We start from the raw sequence: 23,178 nt of genomic DNA, 5'->3' as shown, positions 1-23,178 counted from the left end.
TGCATGGCAGTCCTACAACATTTCTCGAGCCTCTTTTTGCTTTCAGTGTCTTAGAAAACCAAACATCCATCCCCTCCTCCTCCTCACTCAGAGCCCATAACCTCCCAGGCCACCTGCCTCTGAGCCCCCGGCCACTCCTGCCCTCCTGGGACAGGGAGCGAACTGCCCCAGTGCACCTCCCCTGCTCATGGGCATCCCCCCCCCACTGCCCCTTCTCACTCTCTCGCGCCCAGCATGCAGATGTGCAGTGAATATCACCCACCCTAAAGTCATCCTCCCAGACCCCTCATTTCTTCGCTCCTCCTGCAGGAACTTGCCACCCAGTTCCTTCTTCCCGTTGCCTTTGCAACCCGCCTCCAATCAGCCTTTCCTCCCCACCTCGCCATGGAAACCGCTGCGTCGCCAAATCCAAGGGTCCCCCCTCTTCTTCCTCTTGACCTGTCAGATGCACTTGGCCCAGAGGATTATCTGTGCTTGAAACACTTTGGGACACAGGCTCTGCTCGCTGTCCTCTGACCGCCCTGACCCTGATTCCAGGCAGTGCTGTGCTGGCGAAGGTCTAACAACCAGCTCTCGGTGGGGAGGGTCTTAGGCATATATATAATTTATCATAAATTTTACTGGTATAAATGATGTGTAGCACACCGTGTGCAAATAATAATATAATATATGCTACTTTTTATTGTAAAATGTGTTATACATTCTCTATGGCTCATTGATTCTCACAGAACTGTAGCCAACCTGTGGTTGCAATCCAGCCGTGACTTGACGAATGCAATCGCATCCCCGTCCGCTAATTCTCTCCCTAGTATTGCCATTAAATCTGCTACGTGATGTGCATGTGGGTTGATATTTTTGCTCGTGTTCATGAACAAGGTGAAAGTGAACCAATGAAGACGCATGTCACACTTCACTCATTCATCAAGGAGCAACGTTTGGCTGAATCAGATAAAACTGGGAAAATACTTCCTCAATTTTGGGTGCTAACCGCAATGTAGTGACTACAGACACAACACACTTTTAAGTGTCATCAGCATTTTCAACCTTTCTCATCACTTTCTGAGTAGGTTGATGTAGCCTTTGCCGATTTCTGTGATGTAAACTCTCCCACTATGGCCGGTTTCACGAGACCAGCCCAATGTCGTTGAACTCAGAGTTTCAAAGGGATGTGTGGGATGTGAGGGCCATCTGGCTGTGACGTTGTCACCCCATTGATCACCAGGGTTGATTCGGCTCATCTGGCTGGGTGGGTGTCCCCTCCCCCCTCTCTGCTCCACGTGCGTCCCTCCCGAAGCTGCGCGCTCTGTCGAAGAGGACAACCTTCCCCAATAGAGGAGGACCGTTCTTCTGTCAAGGGTATACGGGTGGCTGCGCTCCGCTGCTAGAACCTCCAAACAAGCTCTCGAAGAGACGCCTGGTGGCACTTCGTTACAGAGCTATTTCTACCATACATAGATAATGGTGGAATGCAATAAAGTAATTAAAAAGTGATGAGTTTTCAGTATTATTACCTTTGTTTTTTTTTTGTTTTTTTTTTTTTTTTTGAGACAGAGTCTCGCTCTGTTGCCCAGGCTAGAGTGAGTGCTGTGGCGTCAGCCTAGCTCACAGCAACCTCAAACTCCTGGGCTCAAGAGATCCTCCTGTCTCAGCCTCCCGAGTAGCTGGGACTACAGGCATGCGCCACCATGCCCGGCTAATTTTTTCTATATATATTTTTAGCTGTCCATATAATTTCTTTCTATTTTTAGTAGAGATGGGGTCTCGCTCTTGCTCAGGCTGGTCTCGAACTCCTGAGCTCAAACGATCCGCCCACCTCGGCCTCCCAGAGTGCTAGGATTACAGGCGTGAGCCACCGCGCCCGGCCTATTACCTTTGTTTTTAATATAGTTTATTTAATTTTAGGTGTATATAGTTTCATTTTAAATAATGGCTGTGTTTAACAATGGGCTCATAAACTTCCTAAAAGATAAACACTCAGGTCTCCTTAACACAGGACCCTGGTACACTGCCAAAGATGTATACTGTTAATCCTTCTCCCAGCCTTCCCCAGAAGGACTTAAACTTTTTTCCAGGGTGACTGTGCACTGGGGAAAAGGAACCCATCAGACTTTGCTAGTTTTACCCGGCACTGACCCTGAACTGGCCCAGGAGACCCAAACATCACCGTGGTCCGCCAGGCAGAGCAAGGGCTCACGGAGACCAGGTGGTTGATGAAGGTTCAGCTCAGGTGCGTCTCACAGTAGCTCTGGCGGGTCCCTGAACCCCTCTATGGTCTGTCTGCCAGTTCTGGAACGTGTAATTGGAAGAGGATCCCTCAGCCACCGGCAGATTCCCCCCAGCCAGCTCCAGCACAGCTGCCCCGGCCCAGGCCTCGGTCCCCTTCTCCTCTCTGTCCGCACCCACCCCCTTGGTGATCTCCACCTGCCACAGGGATGTGCTCAGAACTCCCACACCTCCGTCCCCACATCCCAGACCTCAACCTGTCTGTGGAGTGTCTTCCTGGGTGTGTGGCAGGCATGTTAAATTCCCATGTCCACAGCCAAACTCCTGCTTCCGCGTTGCCTCCCAGCCTGCCCCTGCCCAGCCCTCCCAGCTCCGTCCTCAGCTCCGTCCTCCCCTCCCCTGCTTCCCCCACACTCCCAGCCGGTCCCTCAGAGAGTCCCTTCCACTCCACCATCACGACAGCGCCAGACGCTGGCTGCTCTCACCTCCGCCAGGGCTCACACCCCGTCCAAGCGACCAGTTTCTCCCTCGTGGATTTTTACAACAGGCTGGTCTCCTGCATCCTCTCCCCAACCCCCCCAGTCTGTCCTCAACACGACAGCCAGAGGGACCTTTTAAAACAAAAGTCAGGCCATGTCCCTGCCGAGGCCACACGCTCAAAACCTGTCCTCGGAGCCTGTGCGGTCTGCCAGCCACCTTCCCGACCTCCCGCACGCCCTCACGCTCGGTTCCTTGCTCTTCCTCAAGCCTGCAGCTCTCTTGATCGGGAACGTTCCTCTCATAGATACCTGCTGTATGCTCAGTCCCTGGCTTCCTTCTCAGAGAGGTCTCTCCGGACCACCCCGTGGCGAACAGCGTGCAGTGAGTGACACCGTGAACCCACTGCTCTCTGACCCCAGCCTTGTTCCCACCCGCAGCCCTGGTCACCTGACAGATTGTGGACCCGCTCATCGCACGTCTCCCCCTCTAGAACGCGGGGACATTTTCTGTTTTATTCTCTCCCAACGCTGCTGTCACCTCCGCATCCAGCTCAGTGCCCGGTGTGGACCAGGAGCACGACACATGCCTTCCGGATGAGGACACGGCAGCTCGGGACCACGGAGTGGCTTTTTCAGGACTGCCCAGCCGGGAGGCGGCGGAACTGGGATTTGAATCCAGAGCCCCGGCCCCCGCACCCTGAGAGTGAGTGGCCTGAGCCCGGGGTGCCCAGCTCGTGGCAGAAGCGTTTCCAGTTCACGGGAGTCCCCTGCCCCACCTCTCTCAGAGACTGCCACCGCCAGACGCAGCCCTTTCAAGGGGCGGAGGGCTCTGTGGAGCCAATCCCCAGCCTTGGGCAAAAGGTGACATCTCCAAGTCTCAGCTTGGCCACAAAACCCCCTATTAGGAGTCCGCGTAAAAAAATAATAACAACAATCACAACAATGAGAGAAGGAGAGAAAAGACAGGGTACGGTTCTCCTGGGGCTGTCGGGACCCTCTGAGCCCAGCACGGCTTCCTGCAGTTGGATCTGCCCCCTTCCCACCCCAGACTCGCTCAGGAGCTCGTGCCTCCATTCACCCCTCTCTGGGGCAGGTGCTGGGCTCCTGGTCCCAGCCTCTCACTCCCCTGCAGGTGCCAGGCGAGTGGGAAGCACCTAGAGGGCGGGCCTTGGGGGAAAGGCGGCTTCCTCCCCTGGCCTCTGGGCGGGGCCTGTTCTAGTCCCAGCCGCACCCACTGCCTTCAAGGCTCAGCCCGTCGCCCCATCCAGGTTGGCCTCAGCTGCCAGAGAGCTGCGGGTGCCATAGCAGGAGCTTTGAAACTACCAGGAAGAGCCGGGGGAGGGGGCTGCTGTTTCTCGCCAGTGCCAGAGCGGAGCAGGTTATGCCAGGCGGGCACCGCGCTGCCTCGGATTCTCACTCCCTTGGCACGCCACCCCCGCCCCTGCCCCAGGCCCTGCAGACGGGGCTCACGCTGCTCCATCTCTCAGGTGCCCAGATGCGTGGGCTGCTTTTGGGGGGTGCGACAGGCAGGTGTGGGGGCTTGGGGTGAGTCCCGGGCTGCCCCACAGTGGGATTTGCCCCCACCAGCTCTTCCGAGCTGCTCCTGGGCCCCTCCCAATCTTCACCTGCCCAGGCTGCTTCCCTCTGGTGACATCTCATGGTGCAGCCCCCAGACCCAACCAAACCCCAGGTATGCACTCCTGGAATGTCCCCAAACCACAGTCAGGTGAGGCAATGGATTTAAAAGCACCCCTTTAAATGAAAGGGGCCACAATCATTACTACTACAGGAGTCACCCCTGCTGAGTGTCCTTGTAATTATTGTTATTATCTTTGTCATCATTTCCATTGTTACGCTGAGGAGCCTGTGCCCTCACAAGGCCCCTCCCCCCTCCTCTGCTGGGACAGGGTTGGGGGCAGGAGTGTTTTGCAGTCTTCAAGACCCACTTCAAATGCCCCCTCTTCTGTGGAGTGGAGTGTGGCCTCAGACCTGGTCTCTCAACTGCTCTGAGCCTTGATTTCCCTCCTCTGTAAAATGGGCACAATCCAAAGAGCTACTTCCCAGGGCTGCTGGGGGTTCTGTGAGACGACACATCTGAAGAGAAACAGCCATCAGCCTTAGAGGTCCTCGTCACCATCACTGTTGCTCTTCTCAGAGCACCCCCCACCGGCCCCGAAAGCCCAGTCCACTCCAGCCGGAAGCCACGTCCTTCCTGTGCCCCACAGCACTGGTTGAGATCTTCCTGGGCCCCTGTGCGGCCCAGAGCAGCCCCCTCCTGACTCCCCCTGCACCGTCCCCCGCCCCTTGCCCAGAGCAGGGCCAGGCGCACCAGATTCAACAGACAGGCTAGGAGGAGAACGGAGAACATTCTTAGAGAATCTCACCACAGGAGGCGCAGAGGATGGGACGGGTGCCACGGGATGTGCCCGCTCGCTGGCTCGGGCCTAAGGGAGCGTGTTTCGCTTAGCACTGCAGTGGAGAAAGGGCCCGCATTTTCAGGCACCTACTATGTGCGGGGCACGCGCTTAGCTTTTGATACCCATGACCTCCTGTGTGCCTCACAACCACCCTCCCAGGTAGATGTCACTGTCCCCGTTTAACAGATGAAGAAATCGTCTCAGAGATGTTAAGTAACTTTCCTCAGGTGGCAAAGCGAGGAGGCAGCATTGGGCTTGTCTCCCACCTTGTGCTGCCCTGGCTGGCATTAACGTGCCCTCAGCTTGTCCCTGTCGGGGACTGGAACGAAAAAGATAGTCGGGGAGGGCGTAGGAAGGAAACATGGCAACACAAGGTCGTCAGCAAGGTTTCTGAGGGGCGGGCTGGGAAGGCCTACAGCAGGATGGGGGCACCAAGGCAGGAAAGTCACCTCCACTTGTCCCCACTCGTGCACGTGAACCTCGCAAGGGCAAGGTGAGTGCAGGCCAGGAGGAGGGTGCCCGTGACCTCCTGGTCCCTGTCTGTCCTAGGCCTTGGGTCAGAGGGGCCTCGGAGCACAGGACTCTGTGCGGGAACACTCCCTGTGACGGGCAGCTCACTACATCACAGCCTTCTCTGCTTGGACGGCTCAGGTAATTAGAAAGCATTTCCTTTTGCTCGGCTGCAACGTGCCTCCCAGAAGCTCCCACCCACTGGGGCTTGGCAGGCCAACCTATCTCAGCCACTCGGAAGTTCACCACCTGGTCTCTAGGGAAAGAGGAGCACAGCAGCCCCAGCGAGGTCAGCCTGCCATCCCTCCTGCCCCGCAGCTGGGACATCGCCTGCCCCGGGGGGTCATGGGGGCGCTGTGCCGGGTGAGGGGTGGGGGCGGGAGGGGAGAATTATGCAGAATCAGACAGAAAGGCTGGGGAGCAGCCAGTGCCAGCTGCGCCCGTGGCTCCCCGCACACCCGCCAGCCTCCTGCCAGCCAAGAGCCCAGGAGGTGCCAATCTCCAGGTGTCCCGGACTGAACCACAGGAAATGCCATAGGATCAGCCAGCAGGAACCAGCAAGTCCCCTCTGGTGCAGCAGCTCCGTGGGCAGTTCTGCAGGGAGTGACAGTCCCACAGTGCCAGCCACCCCTCACCCCCAGGGCTCCAATGCTGAAGGCCAGCAGCCCCCCGGGGGCACACGGAGCTCCCATTAGAGCTGCCAGCAGCTCTGCCTCAACGTGCGTTCCTGAACACCCACTGTGCGCCAGGCACCACCCCGGACACCAGGAAAGCAGAAACAAACCACGCCTGGGTCCGCACGGGCAGGTGCAGCACAGTCTACGGAGTGGTTGTACTTCCTCCTCTGTCCATCCCCAGCCTCCGCCTGCTGAGCAAGCGAGTCATTCTTCTGCCCATCTTACAGAACATGAACTGAAATTCAGATGTCCCACGGAGGGCGACCACGGCAGAGCTGGCTTAGGACCCCACCTGGCTCTGCCACCAAAGCTCAGCCGCTGCCCTGCACCACCCCACCCCGCAGACTGACTCAGCAACAGGAAAGATTCCCAGATCGTGGGCAAATCTTAAGGTTGAGCTCACAGAATCTGGAATCAGGCAGACCTGGGTCCAAATCCCAGCTCTGGCATTTGTGGGCTGTGTGACTGTGTTAGTTTGTACACAAAATGGGGATCACAGTAGTCCCTGCCTCACAGGCTTGTTGTGAGATTTAACTGAGATAGTGCAGTGAGCACTTAAAACAGGGCCACCATCATTGTCATTCCGTCACAGAGGGCATCTGATGGGCATGGGGGAGTGGCAGACCCAGGCAAGAGAGGACACAGGCCCTGTGGATAAGGACTCTTGCACCTCCCTTCACTCTCCTACCTGACCAAGAAAATGGCTTAGGTGTGTGATCATTAAAATCCACACCCTGAAATGTGTTTAACTCCCCAGCTAAGACGGGAACCCCTCATAGGCGGGCACAGGCCGTATCATGCCACCCCCAGAGCCAGGCACAGGGCAGGTGCCCAGGAGCGTTGGTGAAAGAGAAGAGGCGTGGGTGCCAGGCAGTGGGAGGGGGGCAGCTCAGACCTCCTGCCCCCTGGGCTCCTGGCCCTGGCTTAGGTCTTCCCGTTGGTCCCCCCACCCCCCGGGGCTGGCTGTGGCTAACCGAGGTCGGGGGGCGGGGGGAGGTGATGGCCGATGGCCCATAGACCGCACGGCACACAGACTTTTTCTTGGAAGTCTGGAATCACACACGGGTTGGCTGTGTCCTCTCTTTTCTAGCAATAATGATCATGGGTGCCTTGTGCCCTGTCATTGCTCAGGGAGGGGCACCCAGAGAGCCCGGGAGGAGGGCCCAGGCCGACAGCCTTCCCTCAAGCGGACCCCGGCCTCCCAGGATTGGGGGCCAGGGAGGAGGGGCAGCTTTCACTCACTGGTCTCCCAGCAGAAGCAGGTGGGGGCTGGGGGCTGGAGCGTCCCTGAGAGGAAGGGCCCTGAGTTTAGGGCCCAAGTCATCCTGTCACTTCTCTTCCTAAAGCATACCTGTGCTCCGTGGACTGTGGAAATGCTCATCTGTGAAACGGGAAAACTAAAGGTGCCAACTTCACAGGTACAAACAGTAAATGAGGTCATTCCCATCTAGCGTGGGAGAAAACCGGCTCAGAAAGGGTAAGTCACTGGCCCAACGTCACACAGCCTGCAGAGACCAGCCTGCCCGCCCCCCCACTCCCCCACCGGCAGTCGTGATCAGCAGCCACTCTGCTCTCAGCTGTGGTTGGACTGGCTCTCGGGTGCCCCCCACCACCACCGTGGGCTTCCTCCTGTGGGCTCAGCCAGGGTGGAGCCTCCAGGATGGGGTCCAGCCTCCTTCCTCCTTACCCACGTCCGGAAGCCCAGCCTGCTCGTCCCTCTGTCCCACAGCCTCGCGCCCAGCCTGGCTGGACACACCAGCTGCACCCTCTGCATGGTCCTGCTTTGGAGTTTTTGACCTTCCCTCTGCCCCCCTCTCCCCGCAGGGTGCCTGAGAGCCAGGGTGGGGGCGGCAGGGGTCACTGGGGTGCTGGGAAGGCACGAGGGAGAAGCACGCGGCAGGGCTTCCGGTGGTTTTGGCCTCACATGCAGGGCGACCGGGTTCTCTGCTCTGCAGCCCAGGGTGCACTTGGAGGCCCAAACACAGGCCTGTGTCACCTGAGAGGCCAGGGCCCTGCCACCACCCTGCAGGTCCCAGCTTCCTCAGCACCAGCCCCAAGAGCCCCGGTGCCCAGCTGGAGGGCAGCATCTGGAATCCCCTGGCCTTTCCCAGCTCACAGCTGGGGCTCCTCTCCTGGTGGCTGCTGTCCTTGGCTGGGTGTGGATTTCCAGTTCCTTCCAGCCCCACATCCCATTCCCCAGCCCCAACACACACACCCCAGGGGCCCAGTGGCTCGGCAGAGCTGAGCAGCTGCATAGAAGCCACGGAGAACAGGCCAAAGCTGCTCAGGACGGCACAGTGAAGGGAGGACAGAAAGGGGAGGACAGCGGGGTGAAGGAAGGACAGAGCAAGGGGACGACAGCACGGTGGAGGGAGGACAGAAAGGGGAGGACAGCACGGTGAAGGAAGGACAGAGCAAGGGGACGACAGCACAGTGGAGGGAGGACAGAGCAAGGGGAGGACAGCACGGTGGAGGGAAAGCGCCGTGGGGGGCGGGGAAGAACCGCAACACCACAGGTGACCCACTGCCCTGTGCTCCCTGCACCTAGAGCAGGACCTGCATGGGGTCCTCTCAGCCCCTCCCCCAGCCCAGGCCCTCCTGAAAGGCAGGCTGTGAACCGGGAAGGGGGAGGGAGAGCTGGGGGTGGGCAGGGACGGGAGCTGAGAGTGAGGCGGAGAAAGTGCAGAACGAGGACAGATTCCAAGACTACAGCCCAGGAAATGACAGGAAGGGAAGGGCAGGAAGTGGGGCGCCTGAGGGGGTCCCAAAAGGCAGGTGGCAGCAGGGACCCGGGGAGGCGGGGAGGCCTGTAGAATTGAGGGCTGGCTTCTGAGGCCCTTCCCAAAGCCAGGACTTTACGTTTCAAGAATGCCCAGGCGCCGCCGCCGTGTGAGTGCAGATTCTACGACCCCCGGGCCATCAGCGCCCGTGGAGCTCACATGACCCGGCCAGCCTCACGTTCGCCAGGAACACCAACACTTGAACTTTTAGATCCCTTCTCACGAAGGGCGTCCTTCCTGTGTGGGTGACACAGCAACAGGACAGAGCGAGGACAGCAGGTGTCCCAGCCCAGCGCTGGCAGCCTGTCAGTCGCTAGAAATTAGTGTCGGCACCAGTCCTGTAATTATCCCATGAAGAGCACAATTATGCTTCATTGTTCTATGCCGGTTAAAAGCATTAATTTACTCAATGTGCACACTAATAATATCACACATTTTACAACTCTGTCTTGGTGTTTTCATTTTCCAAAATACAGGGAACCCCAGAAAATGCATCTGAGAGGCCCTACAGCATCTGTCCCCTGTACCCCTCGAATTCTACTGCGCTCTGATCTGAAGAGTCTGTTTTGCACTGATGCTTTGGCAGGGGTGGGGAAGGCCTGGGAAAAGTCCAGGAGAATGTCCCGTCCCCTGCCCAGCCAGCCTTCTTCATCCCAAAGAATAAACATTCATTATGGCCTCCAGCCTGGGGCTCTGACTCCGGCCTCTGGGCAGACACGGAGGGCCACACTGGACCCACTCATGGATTCCCCACACTGCTCATGCTTTATTGGCATGAGCCATCTCAAGGCCCCAGGCAAGGACAGGGACAGCCAGGGCAGTGTGGCCAGGCCCAGGAGTCAGGGTGGTGAGCTGGCCCACTGGGGTGCAAGGGTCGGGGTGCTGAGCCAGCTTGCTGGGGTGCGGGAGTGGGGTCTACAGCACGTGCCGAGTCGGGGACTCCTAAGGGTTCCTCAGGCTGGGACACCCTGGGGCACACAATTACCCAAAACACAAATATTTCTCCAAATAACCAGTCCACACAGCCCCTGGGGGAATTAATCACTTCCGGTGATGTTCCCCCTACACGCCCATCTCCTGGAGGGCGCAGCTCAGGTGACCGGCACACCTCCTCTCCCAGGAGGCGTCCCCCTCCTACCAGCAAGGCCAGAGAAACCCCTTCCTTGGCTTCAGCGGGAACCAGGCACCGGGCAAATGGGTGGGGACGTCCCAAGTTCATCATTCGTCCTCCAGTGTAGCACTTTCCTCCCGGCCAGCCCAGCTCCTGGAGTGAGCTTGGGGCCCCTCTCAAAAACCTTCCCAGGCCGACAATCCCGTGCCCCCCTTTCTCCACTTGTGCAGCCCTGGCTGGCGGGAAGTTCTGCCTTATTGCTGCCGAATGAACGTCTGTGTTCTGGTTTAAAGACTCTCAGTAGCTAAGACCCCAGCCACCACCAGTGTCCGGGGTGAAGGTTCATGAAGAGCCCGTGGGCAGGGGCCTCCCGTGTGTTCAGTTCAGGACCCTGAGGCAGCCCCTCCCCCCAGGGCCAACCAGAGCACAGCAGCCGTGAACCACCCAGGCAGCTTCCCGTGGCCCCTCAGCCGGGCCCAGGCCTGCACTTGAGGATGCCAAGGTACCTGGTATTCCCTAAGGACCCCCCCAGACAGCACCATCCTATGTTCCTGCCACACACACCCTCAGCTGTCCTCGTCTCCTCCCACCCTCTCGGGTGTGATGGAAAGAACAGATGCTGGAGAACAGGGTGCCCATGAGCCACGAGCACCACCAAGGCACTCACCGTGCAAGGGACCCAGCACACGCTTGGTCTCATTTATCTTCCCCCAAACCCATTAAGGTTGGTGCTATTGTTTCTCCATTTGTCAAATGTAGAAACTGAAGCTCAGAGAAGTGCAGCAGCTTGCCCAGGGCCACACAGCCACGAATGAAGCCCGGATGAGAACCCAGGTCTGTTTGACTGCAGAGTCTGGGCGTGTAACCTCCATGCTCAACTGCAGAGGGGACTCAGCTCATCTCACTGGGGCTCAGATGGGGACGAGTGACTTGGCCCATGTCGGACAGTAAGAGCCTACAGCAGAGTTGGGACCAGAACCCAGATCTCCGGGCTCCCCATGAAAGGCTCTGGCCTTAGCAGTACCACACAGAGCCTGAAGTCCCGAAATTACCTTCCAGAAACAGCCTGGAATCGGGAAAGGTGAGGCCCACTAGGGACCCCTTCTCTGCGCTCGGTGTGAAGGTAGGAATGCCAGATAAAACACAGGATGCCCGGTTGAACTTGAGTTTCAGCTGAACAGCAGATTCTTGAGTATATGTCTTACGCAATATACTAAAAACGTTATTTGTTTTTTATGTGAAATTTGAACTTAACAGGACATCCTGTATTTTTATTTGTTAAATCTGGCAACCCTTTGTTAACAGGGCAGGGAAAAAATGGGGTCTCCACTGCCCACCTAGACTCAGAAGAACCAGCCCCCATGCCGGGGCTCCCAGCAGAATCCAGGTCTAGCCTCCAGGGCTCCTGGCTGTCCTCCCCAGCCCCAGCACTGGGACTCCAGGACACCGCCCAGGAGAGGAGCAGAGAGGACTTCCAGGCAGAGGATCACCTGAGGCCAGGTGGGCAGCCGGGCCTGGTGTAATTAACCAGACCAGGCATGCACGGGGGCTGAGGCCTCCAGCGCCCAGCCCCTCTTTGAGGGGGACTCTGACCCTGAGCCCCCCACCTGGTCCAGCAGGGATGGAGTCCACAGTCTGTCAGAGCTGGAAATGCTCCAGAGACCACCAAGCCCACCTCCTTCAGTGGCCAGCTGTGGAAATTGGTGGGGCCAGGTGCCTCGGCCTGCACCTGGGCAGAGCCAGGATGGAGAGGATTTGGGCCAACAGGAGAAGGTGATGTGACTGCTGCCCCCTCGGATGTCATTATCGCCACCATCGTCATCACCATCAGCGTCACTATCCCCACCACCATCTCATGGCAGACACACGTCCCAGGTCTGGCTCCGATTCTGTCCTCTATTACTCATAGTGCTGTGCCCTCACCACTCCCTCCCGAACCCAGCAGTCCCGGTCTCGCCAGCCGACCTCCAAAGATCAAGCTGCCCCACACATCCCTGCACCTCAGAGACGCGGGGGGTGGGGGGGATGGCGAGAAACTGAGGGAGGGGAGAACCTGCTAGGCAAATTCTAAAAGAGCTGGAACACTTTTTTTTTTTAAACTCTTCCCTATCTTGAGTGACAATTCATTCATTCTGCTTCACAAGCTCCCCCAGACGTCAGAACGCAGAGCCCAGACCCCAAAGCCTGACGCCAGGGCTCAGAGTCAGAACCCTGAGGCTTATCCAGGGGCTTGAGGCCTGTGTCCTGGCCCTGGGGCCTGGGAGCCAGCGACCCAGGGAGGACCTGACCAGACCCTAGTCCCTCCCTGCCAGGATCGGGAGCCAATTCCACCTTCGTGGCCGTCAAAACACGCTCCTGCCAGCATCGCCCGGCATGCCCGATTTGCCCGCTGGGCACCCACCCCACTGCCTCGGGCCCTCCGTTCTAGCCCGGTTCTCCGCAGCCAGGCAGGCGCCGCCCAGCCCTCTCTCACCTGTGAACGTCCACGAGCATCTCGACTCCCACCACACACACGGCGTGGGTGGGCGTCTTCAGGGACAGCTGCACAGCTCTCTGCAGGGCCATCCTGTCCCCTGGCTCCCCAGCTCCTCTCCTGGGCACCTGGTCGCCAGGAAGGAGTGTGGGTTCTGACAGGCTGGTGCCCTCCTCCTCCCTTTTAATTTCACCCTGTGACCTGATTAGCCTGCCCGAGCCAGGTCCCCACCTTCTGGCTCCGTGCCCGCCCTGCTCATTCGAGGCTGTCAATCCAGGAGGGCTGGGGAGGAGGTGCCCAAGGCCTCTCTGGAGGGTGGGGAAGAGGGGCTTCGGCTGGGCATCAGGTGGAGCCTCCACAGACCCCTCAGAGGTCCTGCCCTCCCCTCTGAGACGCCGGGTGCCTGAAGCCCTGCTGTAACGATGTCAGCCCTGCCTGTCACCACCTAAGATCATTCTTGAATTGTTTGATCTCTCTGCGGCTCAGTTTCCCCAGTGTAAGTTGGCAGCTGTGACAACAGTGCCTGGTCCACTGGGTTGATGTGGGGGTGACATGAGCCACGTGTAGGAGGTTTAGCGCGGTGCCTGGAACTTAGTATCCACTACGAGAAATGCCCACGATGACTTGCACCCTCCGTTTGCAGAGGATGCGAGATCCGTGCTAGCAAGTGGCAGAGCCATAACTGGCAGGCGGGTCCACCTGCCTCGCCACACCACACTGTACCGCCCCCCACAGGTGGGGTGCTGCCCTTGCGCCCACACTCCAGAGATGGCGGAAGCCACCCCAGGTGAGCCTCCCTGGCCAGCCAGAGGGGAGACAGACAGGAAAGGGAGCTCAGAGCACTGACTCCTCGCAGCTCAGGACTGCGGTTCTGCTCCAACCTGTCCTGAGCGTGCTTGTAAAATCTCCTTTACTCATTTGACAAGTGTTTTTAGGCATCGTCTATGTGTTAGGCACCCCTTTAGGGGACACGGACACAACTATGAGCAGAACAGACATGATCCGTGCTCTGACAATACTTATATTTCGGGGCAGACAGACCATAGGCGGCGTTCAATGAGCAGAATGTGCATCCCGAGAGACGGCGCAGTGAGGCGCTCCCGTCACCCAGGCAGGAGACGGTGGTGGCCTGGCCCCAGGGGTCACAGTGAAGGTGGTGAGAAGTGGCTGGATTCTGAATGTGTCTTGAAGACAGAGCTGAAATGGATGTGGGTGTGAGAGAGGCCAAGGGCGGCCGCAGTGTTTGTGGCCCGAGCAGCTAGAAGGATGGAGCTGTCGTCAGAGATGGGGAGGCTGGGGGTGGCGAGCTGGGCAGGGGAGTGGGCCGCTCTGTGTCAGACTTATTCAATGTGAGATGTGTAGTTGACCTTAGTGGAGATGGTGAATGACAGGTGACATTCAGTTCCCTCCATACTGGGCACCGGAGTGATGAGAAGGGCTTCCCTCTGGAATCAGAGTTCACCCCTCCTCAGCCATGGCGTCCTCGCATTCCAGGGGGTTATTACGGAGTGGCACAAAGGACACACGAACCAGAACTCCCCCACCCACAGGTCCGGGGTGAGTGTGCGCAGGGAGAGATGGAGGAAGGAGAAACCTTCTTGCCTGGGGAACCTCCCGTCTGATGGAAGGTGCGAGGGACACACAGTCCCCGCCTTCAGAACCCCCCGGCCTGACTAGGGAGACAGGAAATATAAAAATGACCTAAACATTTAGTTGGTTACTTTTGATTTTGAAGATCTTTCTGGAATGATCATTCTGATTGTCAACACACCTGATTGCAAATGTTAGGGATCGGCAAAGTTCATTACACCTAAAGGCACCAAGGCAAAGCCTGGGTTTATCCCATGGATACAGAACCCAGCAAAACAGCACTTCAGAGATGGGTTTCCATCACCTCCACCCCAAACCCTGACTAACCAGCACCGGAGCTATTTTGTTTAACAAATTTATTGACATAAACATGTCTGTTTCATATGGAATGTAATGCGGAGTATGAAAAGCAGCTTCCTGAAGAGTAATGGGTATGTTCTCATTAGAGAAGATTAAATGGATGGATGGATGGATGGATGGGTGGGTAGATGGGTGGATGGATGGATGGATGGATGGGTGGGTAGATGGGTGGATGGATGGATGGGTGGGTGGATGGGTGGATGGGTGGGTGGATGAGTGGATGGATGGATGGATGGATGGGTAGATGGGTGGATGGGTAGATGGGTGGATGGCTAGATGGGTGGATGGGTAGGTGGATGTGTGGATGGGTGGATGAGTGGGTAAGTGGGTGGGTGTATGGATGGATGGATGGGTGAGTGGGTGGGTGGATGGATGGGTGGGTGGATAGGTGAATGGGTGGGTGGGTGGATGAGTGGGTAAGTGGGTGGGTGGGTGTATGGATGGGTGGACGGGTAAGTGGGTGGGTGGATGGATGGGTGGATAGGTGGATGGGTGGATGGGTAGAGGCCGGATGGGTGAGTGGGGGGTGGGGGGAGGGCTGGGTGAACTGAACTGATGGGAAAGAGAGAGGAAGGAGGGAAGGCAGGTTGGTGCATAGAGCTGTCTGCAAAGACAATGATGACAACAGTGCTAGCAAACACGTATATAGCCCTCACCATGTGCCAGGCACTGTTCTAAGACCTTTCCACATATTCACTTCCTCACAGTAATACTAGATGGCAGATACTGATCGAGCCTGGAATCCCAAGTTCAAACAAACCACAGAATGGGTGTGCAGGATTTGTCCTTTGTGCATTGTGGGCAGGGCAGGGCCCAGGCAGGTCACGGTGTCTTAAAAGAATGTCCTTTGAGCTGGAGGAAAGAGGAAGGGAGGCAGAGCGGGAAGAACAGAGGGCGGGCAGAGGAGGGGAGAGGAGGATCAGGGCCTCTCTATTTTACAGACGAAGCAGATGAGACATGAGAAGTTAGGGATCCTCCCAGGGTTCGTATCTGGACATCGGTCCAGCTAGGATTTGGGCCCCGGCCATCTGACTCTGGTGGGCTGATTGCTGACTACATCCCTGGGAGCTAAAATATCAGGGTCATTTTTTACCTTCCTCATGCTTTCATGTATTCTTTGAATCATTTTCATGACCAAACATGAAAAAACAATATTTTTATTATTAGAAAAAAATGAAGCCACCCTCCTTACTCTCTCTTTGAGGGAAATAAGAGGCATTTCCTCCTCTCGGCTTCTCTGCTCTTTCCACCCCGCCTCCCTTCTTTCCTCCAGCTCAAAGAACATTCTTTTAAGACACCGTGACCTGCCTGGGCCCCTGCCCTGCCCACAACACACAAAGTGCACATCCTGCACACCTGTGCTGTGGTCTGTTTGAACTTGGGATTTCAGGCTGGATGGGTCAGCTGTGGAGGAGGACGGGTGGGAGAGCCCTCTGTATCACCGCCCCCCTCCCTCTGGCAGGAGCAAACACAGCCCCACGCAGGACACAAGGCTGCCAGCTGTCCCGTGACTGTGGGACTCTAAGGTGACCCCAGGATGTCTCTGGAACAACCCAGGGAAGCCATTGCAGAGAAGGTGCCTGGTGCTGGGGCTACAATGTCCAGGGCCTCTTTTTCTCCCTTCTCAACAATTTTTTTGGAGCACCTTCCACATGCCAGATGTTACTCTTGGCCCCGGGGATACAACAGCGGCTAAGACAAACCAAGCTCCTGCCCTCATGGGGCATATAGCCAGAGAGATGGTAACAACCTGATGGGGTAGAGACTGTGATTTCTAAAGTGACAAGGACCAAGAAAGCCAAGGGGAAGAGTGGATGGGGTGCCGCTTTCAGTGAGGTGATCAGAGAAGTCCCACGTGAAGAAATGATATTGGCGCAGAGATCTGAAAATGAGACCCTGGTGTCTCCAGCGCTCTTCCAACCTCAGATAATCTGAGATTCCGTGAGCCTTGGAGCCCCTGCCCCGCAGTCCCCCATTTGCAAAATGGAGAGTTGAGCTAGATCAGAGTTTCCAAACTCAGATGGCTTCAGGGGCTTGCAGATGGTATGATGGGCACTGGGGACTCACGGGGGCACGAGGGGAGGGGAGGAGGGATGAGAATTACCTGTGGGGTACAACGTGCACTACTCGGGTGATGGGTGCACCACAAGTCCAGACTCCACCGCTATATAATATACACATGTAATGGAATTCAATTTGTACCCCCTAAATCTATTTTTTAAATAATAAAAATTTAAAAGTAAAAAAGGGGGAAATATTTTGGTAAAGCAAAAAATTTTAAAAAATAAATAAAGATGCCTTCAGGGCCAGGCAGTTAATATAAATGTGTGTCGCTGCCAGATTCGAGACAATAGGGAGGGGCGGCAACTGTGGCAAAGGGAACAGAGCCTGCCGGAGCGAATGCATTAGAAATCAACATTTCTTAAAATCAGAGTGCTGTGGGGCCAAGCAAAACCCATCCGTAAGCCAGACCCAGCCCTCGGGCCGTTCGTTGGAGACCCCAGCATTGATTGGTACGGATTGGCGGGCGAGGAGGGTTGGGGGAATAGCTCCAGCTGGGCAAGTCGCTGCATGCCCACGAGGATAAGCTACCTGGCCCCAGGTGAGCCTTGGCACCATCAGGGCATGAAAATCACCTGCCTCAGGCCTTGAGACCAACCAGTGGGCTCCGGGGCTGCTCCCATGTTGTTGGCACCTGCTGTGGGCTCTTTCGGCCTGGGGGGTCCCCTCCCCTGCCCCACCCGTCCCCCATCTGCTGTGCGGGTGCTTGCCTAGAACAGCCATGGAAGACAGTGGGGGTACTGGAAGAGCCCAGTTCTCCAAACCCTGGGCCCTGTGGCCATACTCCACTCCCAGAACCCCTGGGCACCTCAGGGACAGTTCCACCCGCTCGTCAAGCTGGAAGGGCCCCCAGAGACCGTCAGTCCAGCCGCTTCGTTTCCAGCTGGGTAAACCAAGGCTTGGGGAAGAGCAGTAACTTACCTGAGGTGACACAGTAAAGTCACAGAAAGCCAAGTCTGGACCCAAAGTTTTCACTCATTCTTCAAACACCTATTAAGCACTTTTTGCATACAGGTGCTGTTCTAGGAGTCAGAGATCTACACCTGCCGAGTCTTCTCAGAGCCTTATGTTGACTCACCCCTCTGGGATCTCCTCAAGCAGCCCCAGCCCCCTCCCGTGCCCCTGGCACCCAGGGCAGGACCCCCGACGTCCTGGTGAGTGGGGGAGGGGCCTCGGGGTCTCTGACTTGGCCATTGAGAGGCAGCAGGGGACAGATTCCTTCAGGGCCAGGGCTCTGACGGCAGGAAGTGGCGAGGGCCGAGAGTCACCCAGCTCCAACCACACAGTCCCCTCAGAGCCCGGAACCCAGGCCCAGGTCTCTCTGGGCACGGCCCACCTGCAGGACTCACCACCTCCCTCCTCAGGTCTGCGGACATCCAAGGCTCCGTGTGGCAGCATCAGCCGTGCCAATGACACCGTTCGTGGGGCAGGGCTGGGCCTGGCACATGGACTCTGTCCTGGGGGCTGCGGCCAGGTGAGTCAGCCCCACCGGTGGCCGACTCAGCAGCCTCTCCACGCATCCGCCCCTTCTCTGCCCCCCGCTGGCTTTTTCCATCTCAGCACACGGTGCTGCCCCCAGCCCTGCTGCCCCAGCCAGAAACCCAGGCAAGCTCTTTGGTCTTCCGCTCCCTCAGTCCCCCCTCCCGACATGTCAGCTCCCCCTCCCAGCTGCCTCCTGGCCCCATCCCTTCCTCCTCGCCATCCCGCACCCCCCACCGTGGTCCCAGCCACCTTCTCTCAGCCGAGACCTCAGCAGCTCCTGGTCTCCCAGCCCCGGGCTTGCTGCCTTGCATGCCTCGGGCAGTAGTGACCCGTCTGAAACACGCAGCTGATCTCATCATTCCCCTGCTGAAAAGCCTCCGCTGGCTCTCTGTGGCCCCAGGACAAAGGAGGATGGCCAGGTGGAAAAAGTTGAGACTTTGGGGCCTTACTGTCTGGGGTTCCATCTGGGCTCAGCTGTTTCTCAGATTTCAGGACTCTGGGAAAATGATTTAACATCTCCGAGATCCAGTTCTAATTTGTAAACCTAAAATAATGTAGAATTTAGAAGTAACAGATGTAGAAAGTGCCAGGCCTGGCCGGGCACAGTGGCTCATGCCTGTAATCCCAGCACTCTGAGGTGGGAGGATTGCTTGAGGTCAGGAGTTCAAGACCAGCCTGAGCAAGAGTGAGACCCTGTCTCTATTAAAAATAGAAAAAAATAGCCAGGCATAGTGGTGCACACCTGTAGTCCCAGCTACTCGGGAGGCTGAGGCAGGAGGATTACTCAAGCCCAGGAGTTTGAGGTTGCAGTGAGCTATGATGATGCCACTGCACTCTAGCCTGGGCAACAGAGCAAGACTGTCTCTAAAAAAAAAAAAAAAAAAAAAAGTGCAAGGGCTATAGTTGATCCCGGAGAAATGGAAGCTTTGCCTGGCATACAAGGTTCCTGAGATCAGGCCCCTGATGACCCTCCCCCAGTGCCTGGCCCCTGCCCTGATCAGAATTCCTCTGGGCACACCTGCTGCCCCTACTGGGAGCTTTGCTTCCCGACCTGGGAGTCTCCACAAACTTCTGCCCATCACCAGCCTTCCTGCTCTCCCCTTCTCTCCACCACCTCCACCTCTCTCCCTCCAGCACCCACTCCACGGGAAGACTCAGCACTTCTACTTCTTTCATGGACTTACATCCCACAGCCTGATAAAAAGGACTTAAGACAGCCTGCAAAATATACCCTGGATGAGGTCTTATCTTTTCAAATGAGGAGATTAAGTCAAAGAGTGGGGAAAGAAAAAGACAGGTATAGACATCCTATCTGGTTAGTAGATTTAGCTATGAGTTCCCTAGTGGCCCAGGAAAAAATGGAAACATAATCAACATCATGAATCATGGTGCTCTCAAGGTAAAACTAAACCAGTTGAGGAAGAGAATCCCAGCTCTTCTAGGCCCTGAAAACTGAGGGAAATCCACCCCCCTCCCACCCCAGTGAGGTTTGGTGAATGGTGCAAGTGTGGAATATTGAACTATGTGGTCCACAGCATCCTTAGAGTTGGGGCTGGCTGGATCCACAGGTTTATTTGAGGATGGGATGTCTACAGAAATATGGGCTTTATGTCCTTCAGACACTCCTCCGTAAGAGTCTTTGTTTTAACTAAATCTTTGATTAAATAGAGAGTGGCAGGGAATTTGGGGTCCCCCTGCCAATGTTGGCTCTTCCTTGCAGCTGCTGGAGCAGCCCCCCAATTTCTTCTAATGTCGGCCAACCTGGGGGAGAGTGAGGTCCCACTGTGAGACTCAGCCTGGGTCCAGCACCGTCGGCTGATGCACTCAGAGTTGGGGGACAGCACCTCTGCGGGGCGTCAGCAGTGCAGGGCTCACACCTCGGCAGTCCCTTCCACGAAACGTGGCCCTTTTGCCCTGTAGAACACGTGGAGTTGGAGAGGGGGAGCGATTTGTCTTTAAGACACACAGCCGGGCAGAGGCAACGTGAGGCACAAGATAGGATCAGCCCCACAGTTAGAAACGTGGATTCCTCGGCCACCTGCCATGGTTTCTCAAAAACTATTCTCTTTGTCTTCATGGAAGTAGCCGTCCCCGAAGGAGACACTGTCTAGACCCGGCCTGTGCAGCTGCTGTTCTCAGCACCTCTGTGGCTGGCGAGACATTGCCTCTTAAGCCCCTCACCATCCAGAAGGGTCAGTACCTGGCCCCAAATCACTCACTCATTTATTCAGCAAACATTTCTTGGGCACCGACCACGGGCCAGGCCATGAGTGAGGGACAAGAGCTGGCCACCGCCTGCCTGGCAGGAGAGCACAGCGGGTGGGGAACGTGGACATGTGGACATGTTGTCACCAGGGAGTTTTGTAAGAGCCGTAGTAAAGGGATGTGCTGAGGGCATGGAGGGAAGGGATGGCAATAACGGGAGCCAGCATATATTGAGCGCTTACAGTATGCCAAGTTTGCCTAAGCACTTTGCAGACATCATCCTTAATCCTTACAACAGACCCAGGAGGGGACCCCTGCCGTCGTCTCTGCTTTGCAGAGGAGGAAAACCTAGTCTCAGAGAGTTTAAGCAACATGTCCAAGGTCTCCTGCTAAAGAGGATGCAGCCTCAACACATGGACTCCAGAGTTTGGGTTTTAATTGCTACATTACGCTGGCTCCCAGGAGGATGAAGGCTGCGGGGGCCGCTGGCCCCAGCCCCTCCTGTTGTGGCACATACACCCCCAACTTCAGCCCTGGGAGAGGTGTGACTGTCCTGTATCTGACCTGCTGGGCCCCAGGGGACTCCTGGACAGAGGCTGGTGGCAGGAGCGTTCAAGAGACACCCAGTCCCCGGCGATCTCCTGCCATGGAGGTCCTCCGGGCACCAGTGGTGGAACTCCATCACCGCAGCACCGCTTGGGGCCTGGAGCCTCCTGGGACATTGGCCCACGGCTTCCAGTCACTGCTGGCCTCAGCCTGGCCTGAGTCCTGGGGTTGGGGGCCTGGCCTGGGGGCAGGAAGATGCCCACCTCAGAGAGGCCCCGGTGGCTGGGGTGAGGGAATGAGTGGTACACACAACTCCCAGAAAGTCCAGAAAAAAGAAGGCTGTAGAGATATCCTGGAAGTCCAGGCTTTGCATCTAAAACAGATGAATGGACACTCAGGACCCAGCAGGTGGGGGTTCAAAGCCCACCTGCTCACCCCTGCCCTCCAGCAGACCATGTAGCCCTGGGGCAGGAGCCTGGGCTTCCACAGGTCCTCTCAGAAAGCCATTGGCCTGAATTGGCACTGACAAGGAGGCCCAGAGAGGGCAAGCATTTGACCCAAGGCCACACAGCCCATGCTCTTTCGCCCACACCAGAGAGGGAGGAAGTGGCACAGGGGTGGAAGGGGAGGAACGATGGCTGACAGTGGCCAGAGCATGGGTCCAGGGGCAGACCCCACCCTGACGCTGCCACTCACTGGCTGGGTGACCACGTAGCCGCTTCACCCCTCTGGTGCTTTACTGAACACCCTCATCGACACCTTCCAGGGAGATGGCTGTGCTTACCCCCACTCTGCCAATGTTTACAATGTACTCAGCAGGCACTCAGTACATGTGAGTCCCTTTCCTCCTCCTTCACGAACCACCTCCTCCAGGAAGCCCTCCCAGGTGGCTCTGGCTCCAGGAGACTGTTCTGTTCCCTAAGCAGCCCCCACAGGCTCTGCCCTGGGAAACTGCCTGCTTCGACCCTATTCCCCTTGTCACTCTGGCAAGACTACACATTTCAGAGGGACAAGGACAGGGATCGTCCAGGCCTTTGGCTCTTGGGGTCAGGAAGCTGGCTTAAGTGAAAACATCTAGACTTACAGTGGTGGGGGAATTCTCGGCCACTGTCCCGTAGCTGGTCAGCAGCCCCTGCTCCCCAGGAAGAGTTTCCAGCCATCCTGCAGCAGAGCTCTTGTCTGTCTGGCGCCCTCCCTGACTGGGGTGCTGGGCTGGCGCCCGGGGAGCCCCTCGTCCTCTGAGAGCAGAAGCCCCGCTTCTTCCCCACCCAGCCTGGTCCTGTGGCTCCCTGAAGCCCCAGGGGCTTCCGGAAGGGAGAGGGTCAGAGGAGAGGGAGAGGAGAGGACAGAGACACACAGAGAAACAGGACAGAGAGAAACAGACTGGAAAACAGAGACAAAGAAAGCCCAAAGCAGAGACTGAAGAGGGTGAGAAAGGAAGAGAGACACAGAGAAAGGCAGAGACAGAGAGACAGCGAGGTATGGAGAGACTGCGATGGGAAGGGATGACCCGAAACACAGGGAGGGACAGAAACAGAGACAGAGACCCTGTGTGAGGGAGAGCAGGAGAGAGCCCGAGGCCAAGGCAGAACAGCCCGGGAACACCATGCTCTCCCGGGGGCTCCCCTCCCCAAGCCTCCTGCCCCTGCACTCACACAATGAAGAACACTGACTTTGCACCTGGCCCGCGGGCTGGGGCCACACCCCCTGCCACCTCCCAGGTGGGTGGCGGTGCTTATCCCCACTACACGGATGAAGAAACTGAGTCTGGGAGCTGTCAGATGACTCAGCCAATTAAACTGGCTCCATTACTGCCAGGGTGCAGGCAGGAAGGTCACGGATAGGGAGTCCGAGGCTCAGAAAGGGGCAGTGACTGGCTCCAGATCACACAGTAGCCCGTGCAGAGCCCGGGGCTGGAAGCCAGCTACCCTGACACGTTGCCTGGCTCCAAAGAAAACAAAGTAAATCTCATTAAGTCTTTGGCAATGAGACTCCAGGTCTTATCAGATGGGCTCCAGCCAACACCCTAGAAACTGTCAGCGCCCTCCTCCGCATCCTCTTCGCCTGCCTCCTGCCGGCCTCTCTCTTTTCTGGGAAGGGCAACTCTGGGCCCGCCCAAACTCGTCCTTTCTCCCAGGAGCCAGGCCCCTGCCGGTGGCATTTCCACTTCCCCACCCCTTGCCCTCCAGCCTGGACTCCCATGAAGAACTGACAAGAGGCAGGGTGGCCTTTTGTACAGCCTCCCCCCACCCCGGTGACATCAG

General features: G+C 57.2%; 1 protein-coding gene and 1 pseudogene across 1 annotated transcript in view; both read right to left on the bottom strand.

Annotated features, from left to right (window-relative positions):
• The window catches only part of PADI1 (peptidyl arginine deiminase 1), a 34,387-nt gene extending 21,625 nt beyond the window's left edge, over window positions 1-12,762 (bottom strand). Inside the window, exon 1 of the mRNA XM_069477387.1 lies at window positions 12,671-12,762. Within this exon, the coding sequence (XP_069333488.1) occupies window positions 12,671-12,762 (92 nt within the window). The remainder of the gene's footprint in view (window positions 1-12,670) is intronic.
• LOC138391138 (U7 small nuclear RNA) lies at window positions 12,241-12,284 on the bottom strand (annotated as a pseudogene).
• Window positions 12,763-23,178: the final 10,416 nt, after the last annotated feature.

This window comes from Eulemur rufifrons, chromosome 8 (genome assembly GCF_041146395.1).
Source record: "Eulemur rufifrons isolate Redbay chromosome 8, OSU_ERuf_1, whole genome shotgun sequence".
In the NCBI taxonomy this organism is placed as follows: Eukaryota; Metazoa; Chordata; class Mammalia; order Primates; family Lemuridae; genus Eulemur; species Eulemur rufifrons.
Note: the sequence above shows the minus strand (reverse complement) of the source record. Positions and strands in the feature narration are given on the sequence as shown.